Genomic DNA, 14,182 nt, shown 5'->3' on the forward strand with positions numbered 1-14,182 from the left:
ATCGTACACACGACGCTCTTCCCATCTGGCGTCTCGACGGGCGACCCGGCGTGGCCCCGCGGCCCCGGCCTGGCCGCCCCCGCCGAGCACAGGCCCGCCGGGAGGCCCAGCCGCGGGCAGGCCCAGCCGCTCCGGACCGCGCCCCCGCGGCCCGCGCTGCTGGCCGGCCAGGTGCCCGCTCGCCTGCGGCTGTAAAGCGGGGCCGGTGCTGGGTGGGCGCTGCCGTCGACAACTATAAAAGTGACGAAATTCGCACAGCAGGGAGCGGTCGGTGTGTTGGTTCGCTGGAAATGACCCGCGCAGCCGGCGGGTGGCTGTCAGGGGACGGAGGGGCTCCAGGCCAATCTACGGAGGGGGCGCGGGGGCCTTCCAATTCTCGTCCCCTTTAGTTCCTTATGTCGCAACTGCTTTTCCACTAAGAGCCACCATTTATGGAGCACTAACTGTGTGCCAGGCCCTATGCTAAGCACTTACAAACATTATTTGATATGATTTTCAAAACCCTAGAAGGAAGGTATTATCTCCATTACACATGAGGGAACTCTGGCCACAACTAGTTAGTGGCATAGTCGGGGTTTTGAACCCAGAGCTGCCTGAGCTGCGTCTGAGCTCCATAGGGAATGACCTGTGCGCAGTAAGGGAGCTTGGGACGCACGATGGGCCCGGAATGGGACGCGGCGCCCCTGTTTACTCTGAGGCCCTGCTGGAGTGTTCAGGGGGCAGCACAGCTAGAGGCATGCCCACCTCGAGGGGCTGCTGCCTCCACGCTGCTCTCCCCACTCAGGCGAGGCCTCCTGAAGGGCTGTTGGAGCCCCAAACCTTTCCCACCCCGAGTGGCGGGCACCGCCGACCCATCCCAGGAGCTGAGCCTGGGCGAGCTGAGCCTTCACAGACTCTGCTGAGACTGAGCCCCTGCCACAGGAGGAGGCAGGAGGACAGCTGTGGGGTCCTGCTGGGTAGGAGTTCCTGACTCCCCATCCACCCTGGGCTGAGGGGCTCTGGTGTGAGAGCAGTGACAGAATGACAGGCCAGTCCAAGAGGAGAGTTGAAAACAAGATTGACGTAACCCTTTATTGCAAATTCTAAAGTAAAAAGATGTACAGTACAAAGTAAAATTGAATTTTCAGACTATAAACTTCCAATCCACTTATACATTCTCATTTCTCAAGCATTTCTGCCATTTCTGCATAAACGGAGCAGGGAACAAGTCGAGGGGGTGAGGGAAGGAGATACAGCAAGGGGAAAAAATAGTGTCTAGAATAATCACAAACCCCAGAAGCAAGTGAAAGGAAAGACATTTTCTCGACCTGCTGTCCTGGTGATGAGAAGCGGGGGTGGTTGGAGCAGTGCAGTTTAAAATGGCTCTCAGAATAGCAGCATTTATGGTACCATTTCATCTTCCGAAGTCCAAATTATACTTTGCCCTTCCCTAGTGCCTTTGCCTCTGTATCTCAATAACACTTTACAAAACATTTAGTTAAAGCCTCACAACACCCCTGTGAGGTAGGTCAGTATTATTATCCCCATTTTACAGATGGGGAAACTGAGGCACAGAGAGGTTAAGTGACTTGCCCAAGGCCACACAGCGAGCCAGCAGTCGAGCTGGGGATGGAACACAGGAGTTCTGTCCCTTTTCTGGAACCACTGGACCACGCTCCCCTTTACCTATATACATTCTTCACACACACACACCACACGTGCACACCCGCCCAGCCCACCCCACTTAGCCTCTATGTACAGCAAACAGCAGTGGGGTGCAGGGGCAGGGGGTGCCTCAGGAGCGCTTTAATGGAGGAAATCTTGGAAAGGGGATCCAAGAAAGCATAGAGCTGGCTGACAACGCAGACTCTGTGCCAACCTTGGGCCCCTCCCAACCCCGACTTCCTCTTCTCTCCTGATGTCCCCCTGGCTGAGTAATTGCAGCCGATTCTTTAGGGGTGGGGGTACCTGAAAATCAACGAAGCTTTTTGCAAAACTTTGGGCAACATCTGAGAAAAGAAAGAGGCATCGTTACAGAAGATGCCCAGGACTCAAGTCACAAAGTCCTAACCCATGGCAATCTCACCTCCATAGCAGGCCTGGAGGCTGGGGGCCGAGGGGACAAGGATGGGGACTGACCTACCAGCCATCTCTCTCCAGAGTAGAGCTACTGGAGTGGACTAGAGTGGGCACTTCAAAATCCTCCTGAGTGTTCCTGGACCGGGAGACATGGCCTAGAGAGGGATGTCCCCAAAGCAGGGCAGGGGGAGGGAGGGGGAGGGGCGCCCCTCTCCCCTGCACGAATGTGAATGAGACCAGCCCTAGTCTGCTGGTTTATCTGTCGGGGTGATGGAGGGCAGGGCCCAGCATTAGCTAGCAGAGTGGAGGCTGGTGGGCATCGTGCTTGCCTGAGCTTTGGGGCACTGGGATAGTTTTTTTCTTTACATACTGGTGAAAAAGACAGAAGGCCAGCCCAGCTGGGTTGGCCGACATCCTCTCGGGAGCTCTGCTAGGTAGACTGGCGAGGAAGGGGTTTCCTGTAAGCACCGCCCGGCCGGGGGATGCCACATGCAATGGGTGAGCGGGGATGTGGGCGTCAGGACCTTGCTTCTCTCCAATCTCTACTTCTCAGCCAGCATCTTGTGAGAGGCCCTCTGATTTCTCTCCCTTCCATTCCCCTCCTTTCCCCAAAGGTGCTAAGGTCCCAATTCCCAAACCCCTCCCAGGACTCAAGAATTGGGATAGTCAAGCAACAAACGCACACCAAGACAGGCTTCCCTTGTACAGTAAAAAGGCTCATTTTTATTTTATTTCCTTTTGGCTTCTAGTAGTGACTGATGTACTTTTGATCACGTCTCGTTGAGAGCAGTGATGGCCTCTACACATTCGCTAAAACACTGATCTTCCCTACTGGTCTGTCACACGTTGACATTGGTTGCGGCGAAAAATAAAAGAACTCTGGGCATTGTCATTCGGGGCCTGACTGGGAGTTTCCGCTGATCTCTCGCAGTCGACTTCTGATGCCGGAAGTGGCTCATTTACTGAGGAGTGGGAGTGGGTCCCGTGGACTCGGGAAGTTTCTCCCACTCTGGCCCTCCACCTTAAATCATGGAGTCTCCTCGTCCTGAGTGACAAGGAGGTTGAGGGAAGAAGAGGGGAAAGTGTTTTCACACACAGACCAGCAACCGTGTCCGCTGCTGCTCAGTGGCTTTGCCTCTCTGCATCTGAAAGGAACAGCATCACACGTCTTTTTGCTCTTTGTCCTTTTTTAAAGGTGGATTGTGGAGTACAAATACTGCACCAAGGACCTGGCTACAAAAAATAAATATTTATATTGTATTTATATCTTTATATATATATATGTGCAGTGATACTGTGGCTGCTGCTGCTTTTTGAGTGGCCTCGTTAATATTTGGCAAAGCATTGCCACATACCCACTCAGTGAAGACGTCCGAAAACGTCATCGCTGATGCTTTCAGTTCAATGCCTGTTAACTGCGGGTGTAAACTGCTGGTGATGGTGTCATTTACTACCAAAGAAGTGTGGAGCAGGGCGACGAGTGAGCGAGTGAGTGAGTGGGTGAGTGGGTGGAGGGACGGTGGGTGAGGGAAAAGAAGGCAGGAGAAGTTTAAAAAAGAAAAGTGAAACTTCAATAGAGTGGAGGTGGCTTCTTCCCTATGAAGCTGGCTGACAGGTGTCAGATACCAAGGCCCATGTATGTGTTACTGAGGAGACAGCTTGCTGGCTGGGATCAGGGTCTGGGGAAGGACAAGGTCCGATCTCAGAAAAACCTCATTAATATGCTCTAGTAGCTCTTGACATCACTAGCATGAGCGCCTGGAGTAGCGAGCAGGATCTTATAGCTCTGTTGCCCATCTCAAGACCTAAGAACAATTATGAAGTTTAGCCAAATCTTGCATAGAAGTGGTTAGAATTTATTGCACATTGGAACAAAAATATATATTTTTTTGTTGTTTTGGAAAAGACCATTAGCAATAAAAAATTTTTTGTCTGTCTGTCTGGTTTGGGGATGTACATTGGCTGACAGCATCTCTAAGTTCTAAGAAGAAAGAAAAGTATAAAAAATAAAAATAAACATGACAATGGCATAAGCCAGAAGCCATTTCCTATTTAATAAGTTAATAATTTGTATTTACAAAAAGGCATGCCAATAAAATAAAATGATATATTACAGTATTTATAATTCTCTTAAAAAGAATAACCACACGTGTCAGCTTCTGTTTTGTGCTGTTGACGATGGAGCCTGTACATGTTACTATACATCCATCCTAGCAGTTAGCAGGGTCACCGAAAGGAATGCCTCCCCAGCCTGTATCGGGTGTAGCACAGAAAGTCCTACGGGTGATGCTGCAGAAGCAGGCTTACGAGAGCTGGACAGTTTCGAACGGTCCACCAGGACAGAAAGCTCTGCTTACTGACTCGCTGTGGTTTGTTCTACACAAAGCTCATCAGGTGGACTGTGCGATTACATCCACAGTGCTTCGACTGCAAGGCAGATTGGTGTGTCTGATTACGGGTGGCTTTTTCCCCTCTGTTGCAGGGTTCAGGAAGAATTTATTTGGGTTTGCATGCCAGAGTCTCTCCTCATTCTTTGTACAGACTTCCTGACACATTCCACTGCAGCATCTCGGCTTTGAAATCTAGTCATTGGATGAGAAACCCCTGGACTAGGAACTGTCTTTCCCAAAGCAGGAGATGGAATGGAAGATACGACACTCCCCCCAAAGCCACCCTCCAATGACAATGGGCAGGTTGCTAAGCACATAGCAAAACTGGCTGAAAGGGAATGTGCTGGGGGAAGCTGGAACATCTTAAGAATTAGCATTAAGTCGCTTTCTCATGAGAACCAGTGCAATAAAGAAACCAAGTGGGCTTGGTTCAGAGGCGGCTCCATCTCTACCTCAGGTCCCACCAGTGACTATTCTAATAACAAATGAAATAAACCACAGCTGTAGCCCCAACGCTGCTGCCCTCACCCGCCTATGTGGGTAAGGGCAGCCCTGCTTGGTGGAAAAATGTGATGGAGGCAAGAGGAATCATGCAGCGTGTAAGCCCGCGATGACGCCTCTGTAGAAGAGAGAGGCCCGGTCAGCACATCCCAACCCTCTCCACACGGACCCGAGCCCCGAGAAAGCCATGATGCAGAAGGACATGATACTAATGAAGTGAGCACCCCTTAACCCCCCACGAAAGGTTGTTTGAAGTTCCCCAAATTACCCCCAGAGATAACATGCTACTTTGAATAGCACTTTCATCTCTACCCCAAGTAAGTGTCAGTTCTCCAGTATGAAGGCTAAACAACCATCATAAATATTGCGAGATACAAATGAACCTTTTTTTTTTTTTGATTTTTGTTTTTAGCCCTAGGATTTGGTTTTACAGTGACATTATTAATACAAACCATTCGAGATCAAAGCTTCCCCATGTACGGGACACAGAGCAGCATTAAATAGTTCATCTTTCAAAATGTGCAACAATGGCTGTATGTTAGAGATGTCTGTTAAACATATACACACAACGGATCCATCTGCTTGTTGGACTGGGTTTGTTTTTTGTGGGTGGTAGTGGTCAATTGGTTGGCTATGTTTCCCTACCCAGAGGTGTATGAAAGACTTCTAAGAATTCAGAAAGAATTGCAGCGGGTATGGAACTCTTACCATTTTTTCTCCAAATACAGTGAACGGTGCAGGGCCGGGTCCTGTCCAAAGGCTGACCCAGTGCAGGGGACAGGATTAGTAGTGCCCTGTGGTGTATGGTTCTCATGCATGACTTCTGATCACGGCATGCCATCATGCAAATCATTTCTACGCATTGAACGAGCACAATGTTTGGAATTGGCCTGAGCAAGTCCTCCTCAGCCTGAAGAAGCCTGATTGTTCTCCCCCACCCATCTCCAAACCACGTGAAGCCCATGTGGAGAAGATGCGGTTTATGTCAAAGAAACTGACAACTAAATGACATGGGCTAAATGTGAGTGTGTGTGTGTTTTTTCTTTTTGCTGCTTAGCTTAACTAATGTAAGAATGCAAATATAGTTTGCATGAACAAACAAACTTTTAAAGTGATGCTCTCTGCTTCTGAGAATCAACGAAATGAAAAAATAAAATCCATTTGGCTGCAACGGAAATATGCTGGTCCCGGCAGCCTCTCCTCTGTTTTTGTATCCTGTTAGTTTTGTCCTAAGTTGCATTGACTGATGTGGAACATGCAGTAACCACCTGCCCAAGCATTAGAAAATCTGTGAGTCCAGGGAGCAGGGTCCTTTGCCCTTGGCAGGTCACTGCTCAAGATGCAACCGTGTGACATGGTAAGCAGACTACGTTTGGTATAGATCTTCAGGAGAGAGTGTCTCCACAGCTGTTCTGCATTGATAATATTCAGGAAGTTTGTAAACAACCTTTCACTTGCAAGTTTTAAATCTGTACAATATTTACTCTTTGCTCTCCTCTAACACTTGGATTCTCTGACCTCTTTTTGTCTTTTGGCTCTTTCCCTTCTTCCTTCCTCTGCCCGTTGCTGTTTCTCTTTCTCAGGTTTAGTTACACTGTCATAGGATGGGAGGGAGGCTGTAGACGGAGTGCTCTCTTTTTTCTCCCGGTGTGTGCCTCCATTCTCTAGCTTATTGGAAGTTGTCTTTTTGCAAATGAAGCCCCGCCTTGCTAAATGTCCCCGGTAGGCGCGCTGCAGGACCACTGCTGACACCTCTTCCTGTTTGCGCCGCAGGGTGGTCGTGATTGGCTCGTAAGACACTTTGGAAGGATTGGATGCCACGAACCGCTCCTCCATCTGCTGCCGAAGGATGTCCAACTCCCCGCTATCTCCCAGGACCCGCTTGGTGAAGGCAAAAAGGATGTCCAAGCAATGGATGCGATCCCCACTGACCATTGGCAGATCCATGGCAATGAGCTCAATGGTGTTGGGCTTGGGCACTCGGAGAGGATGCTCCAAGGCATCTGCAAAGTCTGCCAGCTTACAGTACTCGATGAACTGGGTGGCATCGGGGTCGAACTTCTCCCAGATCTCATAGAAGGTCTCAAAGTCGTCCTCACTCAGAGGGTCTGCACTCTCCTCTGTGGCTACACTGAAGTTCTCCAAGATGATGGCAATGTACATGTTCACAACAATTAGGAAGGAGATGATGATGTAGCTTACAAAGAAGAAGATGCCCACTGAGGGATTCCCACAGTCTCCCTTGAAGCCACTCCCTGGGTGTTCCTTATCCAGACTGCAGTCCGGGGGGCGGTTGAGGATGGGCAGCAGCAGGCCATCCCAACCAGCTGAGGTTGTGATCTGAAAAAGGCAGATCATGCTGTTGCCAAATGTCTCAAAGTTGAACATGTCATCGATGCCAGCCTCATGCTTCACATATGCAAAATTGGACATCCCAAAGATGGAGAAGATGAACATGACCAGGAAGAGCAGAAGGCCGATGTTGAACAGAGCAGGCAAGGACATCATTAAGGCAAAGAGCAGGGTACGAATCCCTTTGGCACCTTTGATCAGACGCAAGATGCGCCCAATACGGGCCAATCGGATGACTCGGAATAGGGTTGGGGAAACAAAGTATTTCTCAATTATATCAGCCAGGAACATTCCTAAGAAGAGGAATAGAAGAAGAAAGGTCACTGAGACTGGAGACACCCTTTCTCTTTACTTATCTCACCTGGCACTATGGACCCTTAAGTTCAAAGGACTTTATAGAATGAGTGCCTTACTATTCAATCAGAACTCTCACAGTAGAAAAAGAAAGTCACATGTTTCAAACATATAGAAAAGCAGAGAAAGCAATAAAACAGACACCTATGTACCTAACACCCAGATTTAATAGACGCTAGCATTTTACCAAATTTGCTTCCTCTCTTCATCCCCAGAAGCAACCACAATCCTGAAGATGGTATGTATCATTCCAGTGTCTTCCTCATTTGCTAAGTGTGGATCCCTAACTAACATAGAGATAGCATCCTACCGTGTTTAAGGGATAATACTGTGTCTTTTCAGCTCTCTAACTTGCTTTCGAGACTTAACATTATGTTTGTGAGGTTGGGCTCCACTGTTAAAGTAATTTCATTCATTTTAACGGTTGAATGGTATTCCATTTTATGAATAGTTCCTCATTTATCTGTTTCCCACTCAAGGACAACTAGTTTTTTTCAGATTTGTGCATGCAGACTGATTCCTCTCCAAAATGCTATCAAATTTCCATTTCCACAACCATGAATGAGAAGCCCTGGCTCCACCCCCGGACTTCACTCCCCTTTGGCTGTGATGTCTTAGTTATTCCATTAACACCACCAATTTCCAAAGTATCTTCTTCCTAGCTCTGAAAAGACATCTTTGGTTTCTCATTGCCCCATGTCCCTACTCTACCAAACTAGCCTAGAAAACTAAAGGGACCTCTCATGAGTGGCTTTTAACTCAGAGCTTCTAGATTTTGTGTTTAAAGCCATAAATCAGAAACCAGTATGAGCAGATAATAACATCAAGGCATTGGTAGGATATAAAAGTAGAGTGTGAAAACATACAAACCAGAGGGTCTTTTTCTGCCTACATTCATCGAGGGGTCCACCTCAACCAGACCACCTGCCTTTAAACTACAGAGCAATAATGGGAGCCCAGTGAGGGCCACAGAAGGAAGAGGAGATGAAAGGGTTGGGAAGTGACAGCTGAAGGGAAGGTGATGACATCTCTTCCCTCTCTTGATGTTGAGGCCCCGACCAGACAACGTGAGCTTCAACTGACATGAAGGATTTAATTTAAATAAGGAAATATCTTTCAACTATAAGGATTCATAAATACGGGAGTAGTGACATGCAGAAGGCTATGGAATCTCCTTATTTGAAAGTTTCAAGCCACCAAAGAATCTTAGCTTTCAGGAAGGGACAAGATGCCGTCAGTTCAGAGAGTGGCCAGGTACCCTCTTGGGGCCTCTGGTGGAGCTGGAATTCCATGGGGTGTTTGAACTTTCAAGAAAATCTCTACCTCAGCTGGGACCCAGGATGAATTTCAGCTCCTTCTTTTTCTTTGTCAATTAAGTCGTAACCAGTGACCAGAAGAAGTCAGGTAATTTATGTACTACTTGCATTCCGTATATGGTGGGCAAGTAAGGCTTCAGAGAGGAGACCATGCCAGATGAAGGTTTTATAGGACGAGCGTGCATTTGTCCCGGGGGGCGGGGAGAGAGGGGCAGGCAGCAATCCAGGCAGTGGGAGCACCATTCACGGGGTCCTCTAGGAGCAGCCAGGGCTAGTGCTATCCCAGCTTCTCTTAATTTAAAAAGATATTTTCTACACTTCTGTTTCTGAACAAATTAATGATATTTAATAAAAATCCCAATCATCAAAAGAAACTCTATTCTTCCTCTCTATTTTTAAGTACCATCTGAGAATAGGGGCCATGGTTTGGCCTGTGGGTTTTCCATCCCACTCAGTGATGGGTGGACAGAGAAAGTTCAAGAACAGCGCACAAGGGCAGCGTTGTCCAGAGCGTTTTGTGGGAGGTTATGAGTGTGGACTCACTGCTGGGCACTGGGCTTGAAGCCTGCTCACTCACTGACCAGCCACATGCTCTGTGCCTCAGTTCCTCACGATACTCAGAGGGTTGTTGGAAGGAGTGTAAAGTACTGAGAACAGTGACCAGCACATAATATGTGCATTAAAATATGAGACACCATTATTATTACTTGAACAGAGGTTGCTGTGCTCAAATAAAGGCAGGATGGTGTGTTAAACGGGATTCTTTACTGCAGGCCTTCCAAGAGCCTTCTAGAGGCTAATGTGTCCTGTGACCCTCCAAAGGGAAAGTCAATGTACAATGTCGACCAAAGTCATTTCATCATAGGATTCTTTTCTTGGGGAGAAATGTATGGGATTACTGTTGCTATAGCAACACACTTTTGTACATGCTGCCCTGGAAAAACATAAACGGATCACATCTTTCTCCTACTGATCACCTTTCAGAGTTTCTCACTGGGCTTGCAGCAAAATCCCTATTGTTAACCCGGCTTAAAAATGCATTTCACAGTCTGATCCTAGAGCTAGAACTAGAAAGTGACGCAGGCCAAGGGGAGGGCCAGCTGCCTCCTGGTGCCCATAGCCACCGCCTTGCTAAACCAATGTAGCCACCAGACTCTGGGACTGGTTCCCACGGGTCTCAGGCACTCCACTTCTGCTAGCATAAGTCAGTCAAACCCACCTGGAGCCAAGGCACTGTTTCACCCTTCGAGACACTTTTTAGGAAGTCAAGGAAAAGTTCTGGGAGGGCAAACAGCAGGACAGCATTTCCTCTGCTTGCCAGGACATCACCCTTCCAGGCCTTTTTGGTGAAGCAAAATGCCACGATTGCTGTTAAAAACCAACTTGAGTTCTGCCTCTGCCACTTGCTAGTTGAGTGACCTTGGACTCTTTACGGTGACAACAGCCCGCTTCCTGGGCTGTCATAAGGCTCAAGTGAGGTAACGCAAGTGAACGAACTCTCAAATCATACCTGGCACACGGTAAATGCACACTGCCAGCAGCAGCAGCACGACCACTTACCATCACCACCAGAATCTCCCTAGGCCACTTCATCAACATCCAACTCAACCATCTCTCACCATTCCTTTTTCCATTTTGTACTGCTGTTGTAGCCATATTTTTTAATACATTTCGTTTTTGTTCTTTTTTTTAAAGATTTTATTTTTCCTTTTTCTCCCCAAAGCCCCCCGGTACATAGTTGTGTATTTTTAGTTGTGGGTCCTTCTAGTTGTGGCATGTGGGATGCCGCCTCAGCATGGCTTCATGAGCAGTGCCATGTCTGCGCCCAGAATTCGAACTGGTGAAACCCTGGGCTGCCGAAGCAGAGTGCATGAACTCATCAACCACTTGGCCACGGGGCCGGCCCCTTAATACATTTCTTTTACCTTCTCTGTTAGAATTTAAACTTTTTGAAAGCAAGGACCAAATCTAATCTTCCCCGCCCCCCCAACCATAGAATTTACAATCCAAGCCTACTCTGAAGACTCAGTAGAAACCCCTCGGCCACGTAACCTGCTGGGCGGGCCCATGGGATGACGTGGGGGTATACACGGCCTTCAGCTGTGAGTAAGCTGCCTGCACTGCAGACCTGTGGAATTTGTCGCACTCCCAGGAATCTCGTCCTCAGGGCCAGTCGGGTCCCTCTCGCCCTCGCCCACCTGCCCCGCTCACCCACGATGGAGAGGATGACCACCACGAAGTCGAAGATGTTCCAGCCGATGGTGAAGTAGTAGTGCCTCAGGGCAAACATCTTGAGCACGCACTCGCAGGTGAAGAAGATGACGAAGACCAGGTTGATCCAGTAGAGGATGTTCTCCATCTGCTTGCTCTGAGTGTCTGTCTCCACCATCATCGTCACCATGTTAAGGCAGATGAGCATCATGATAACAATGTCAAAGGCTTGTTGAGTGACAAAATCAAAGATGATGCCTTGGATTTTGTTCTGGGGGGTGGAAAGATACAAAAGGACTCATGAAAGCCTTTCCAAGCAGGCTGTGGAAGCTGCCATCCTGTTAAGCAAAGCACTCTCTGCTGTCACCTCTGTAATACCGGCCGGCTCCATCCTGCTGCTCCATCAGGATGTCAGGAGCACGGAAAGAGACCAACATCAACACTGCCTCACCAAGAGTCTGCTAAAATTGCCACCCTTCTCTTTTGTGTCTATGATACCAACCATTTCTGGATGTCTTTCTACCTCTCCAGCTGCTCCCTTTCAGTCTCATTTGCTGGCCATTTCTTCTCTGACTTAACCCCTTCTTTCTCCCTAGGAGAGCTCATCTGTTCCTGTCGCTTACATACTATCTATGTCCTTACGTTTCTCAAGTTTTTTCTTCTCCAGCCCAGAGCTGCCCTCTGAACTCCTGTGTTGCTTACCTGACATCTCTCGCTGATGACTCATAAGCATGTCAAGGTTAACAAGTCCAAAGCAGAACTAAGTCCTTCCCCCTGCCCCTCACGCAGCTGGTTCCTCTCTTCTCTCAATCATTCATCCAGTTTCTAAGCCAGAAATCTGAGGGTCATCCTTGTCTCTTTCCCCTCCCTCACCCCCATCTGATCCATTGCAGGTCCCGTAGATTCTCACCCCCAAAATTTAACTTGAATTCATCCATTTCATTTCATTCCTCTAGCCTAAGCCAGCATCATCTTTCATCTGGACTTCTAGAAGAGTTTCCAAATTGGTCTCCCTGCTTCCTCTCCTGCCCTCATCCAGGCAGTCTCCACACAGTAGCAAGTGTGATTATTTAAAAACATAACCAGATCACATCATTCTCCTACTTAAACCTTTCAATAGTTTGTCACTGGGCTTGCAATAAAATTCCTACTGTTGGCCTGGCTGAAGAATGCTGTTCACAGTCTGCTGCTGCTCTTCTCGTGCTCCTCTAGCTCACCGCAGCTGGCCACACTACTGTCTCCTGCTTGCAGGGCCTCGTTCGCTTTTCCTGGATCTCTTTCCCCAGCATTCTGGCTCCTTCTCGTTCACTCAACAAGACCCTCCTTACTGAAGCTTTCTTTGACTACCCTGTTGAAGCAGATCCCCCACCTCAAGCCTCCATCATTCTCTGTCATGGCCCTCCAGTTAATTTCTTCTCACAACATTCCACATTTATAAAGCTGTTTGCTTACTTTTTAAAAAATGAGATATAACTGACATATAACATTATATTAGTTTCAGGTGTACAATACAATGATTCAATATTTGTATATACTGCAAAATGAGCACCACAGTAAGTCTGGTTAACACCCATGCTTACTTATTTATGGTCTATATCCCCCACCATATTGTAAGCTCCATGACAGCAGTGTCTAAATTTCGTTCATCTCTTTATGCCTAGTGCCTGGTACGCAGTTGGAAATCTATAAATACTTGCTGAATGAGGACTGATCACTCTTTATTAATGATTCCTCGGCACCAAGCTTTCATATTTGAGTGTGGAAGAAAAGGCACTCAGGTTGCCACGTGCAAAGTACTGAACAGAACTTTAGAAACATTAACCTTCTTCCATTTCTTTTAGTCCTATTTATACCACAAAATGGAAACGCTAATATCGAGGAAATACAAAAAGCATTCTCTTTCTTAAGATCTCCCTGATTTTTTTAACGTACCTAGGCCCCTGAGCTGGTGCTTATTTTCAGGGCTCCTTTAACTCAGTGGTTTTCAAAGCCCCAGGGTCTCCTTCCTCTCAGAAGGTGGTGAGGGGCAGGCGGGAACAAGGCAGGGGATGAAGAGGGAAAATGCTCTGGGACTCCCCCTCTTGATCCAAACAAGGTAGTTAGCTCTATTTTTATTTTTACAAATTAGGTTGCCAGGTGAGCTTTTATTTTGACAGTTCTGCTGGTTTTTTAAAATAAAAAGTGACTTTAAGTGAAAATCACAGAATAAGGAACTTCGAGCCTGGCTTTGGGGGTTAGGTCCCATCCAGCTGGGTTGTGGCTTCAGGAGCAGAGCACCTCCTCTCTGAAGCAAGAGGACAGCCACACACAGAGGGGAAGCAGCATCCCAGCCCCCAAATCTGCTTTACAAAAGGCTCAGTTCAAGAGAGGAAATTGGGGCGGCAGCCTCTCCTAGTGTCACCCTCTTCTGCTCCCCCAAATAGCTGGAAGCATTACTTTAGCCTCTGGCACCTCCTTGCAAAGACTTCCTGGTTGGGTAGAAAGCTGGGAAAATAATGACCAAATCTCTCTCTCACTGGGAGGAAAGAGGTCAGCTTCCGTTTTCATTTTCCCGTGTTCGTTTCTAGTGGTCTCTTGAAACGTCTCCCTACCAGGGCCAGAGCACGGTGGTTAACGTGCCAGTTCTCTGCGGCTGCCCAGGGAAGGCTCAGGGGAAAGATGGAGCACAAATGGAAAAGCACTCCCTGCTCTACTGTGGCCTTCCTCGGGCCTTTCGGAGGGGGTGGGTAGGAGAGGATTCGAGGGCACAGGCAGTTTATCACCTACCCTATTCTTCCTCCCAGGAACCCTACCAGCGTGTTTTCCCACATGGGGTCTTCCTCCGCCCTCCGCCTGCACAGTGCACTCACCAGGGGGCGGGGGATGGGTTTCTGCGGTTTCTTTGAGCCCAGCTTTTTCATGGCATTGTAGTACTTCTTCTGTTCTTCAGTCATGAAGATGTCCTGACCTCCAAAGTAAAGGAGGGAAAAAGAAGATGGGCAATTACAACTGGCTCTCACA

General features: G+C 48.1%; 1 protein-coding gene across 11 annotated transcripts in view; it reads right to left on the reverse strand.

The window, feature by feature from the left end:
- Window positions 1-5,964: 5,964 nt before the first annotated feature.
- SCN8A (sodium voltage-gated channel alpha subunit 8) overlaps window positions 5,965-14,182 on the reverse strand; it is a 115,539-nt gene continuing 107,321 nt past the window's right edge. For all 11 annotated transcript variants that reach the window (XM_046664104.1, XM_046664077.1, XM_046664094.1 and 8 more), the window contains 3 exons: window positions 14,032-14,136; window positions 11,183-11,453; window positions 5,965-7,594 (listed from right to left, as the gene is read on the reverse strand). In XM_046664104.1, coding sequence (XP_046520060.1) covers window positions 6,447-7,594; window positions 11,183-11,453; window positions 14,032-14,136 — 1,524 coding nt within the window. In that variant the 3' untranslated portion in view covers window positions 5,965-6,446. The remainder of the gene's footprint in view (window positions 7,595-11,182; window positions 11,454-14,031; window positions 14,137-14,182) is intronic.

This window comes from Equus quagga, chromosome 1 (genome assembly GCF_021613505.1).
Source record: "Equus quagga isolate Etosha38 chromosome 1, UCLA_HA_Equagga_1.0, whole genome shotgun sequence".
In the NCBI taxonomy this organism is placed as follows: Eukaryota; Metazoa; Chordata; class Mammalia; order Perissodactyla; family Equidae; genus Equus; species Equus quagga.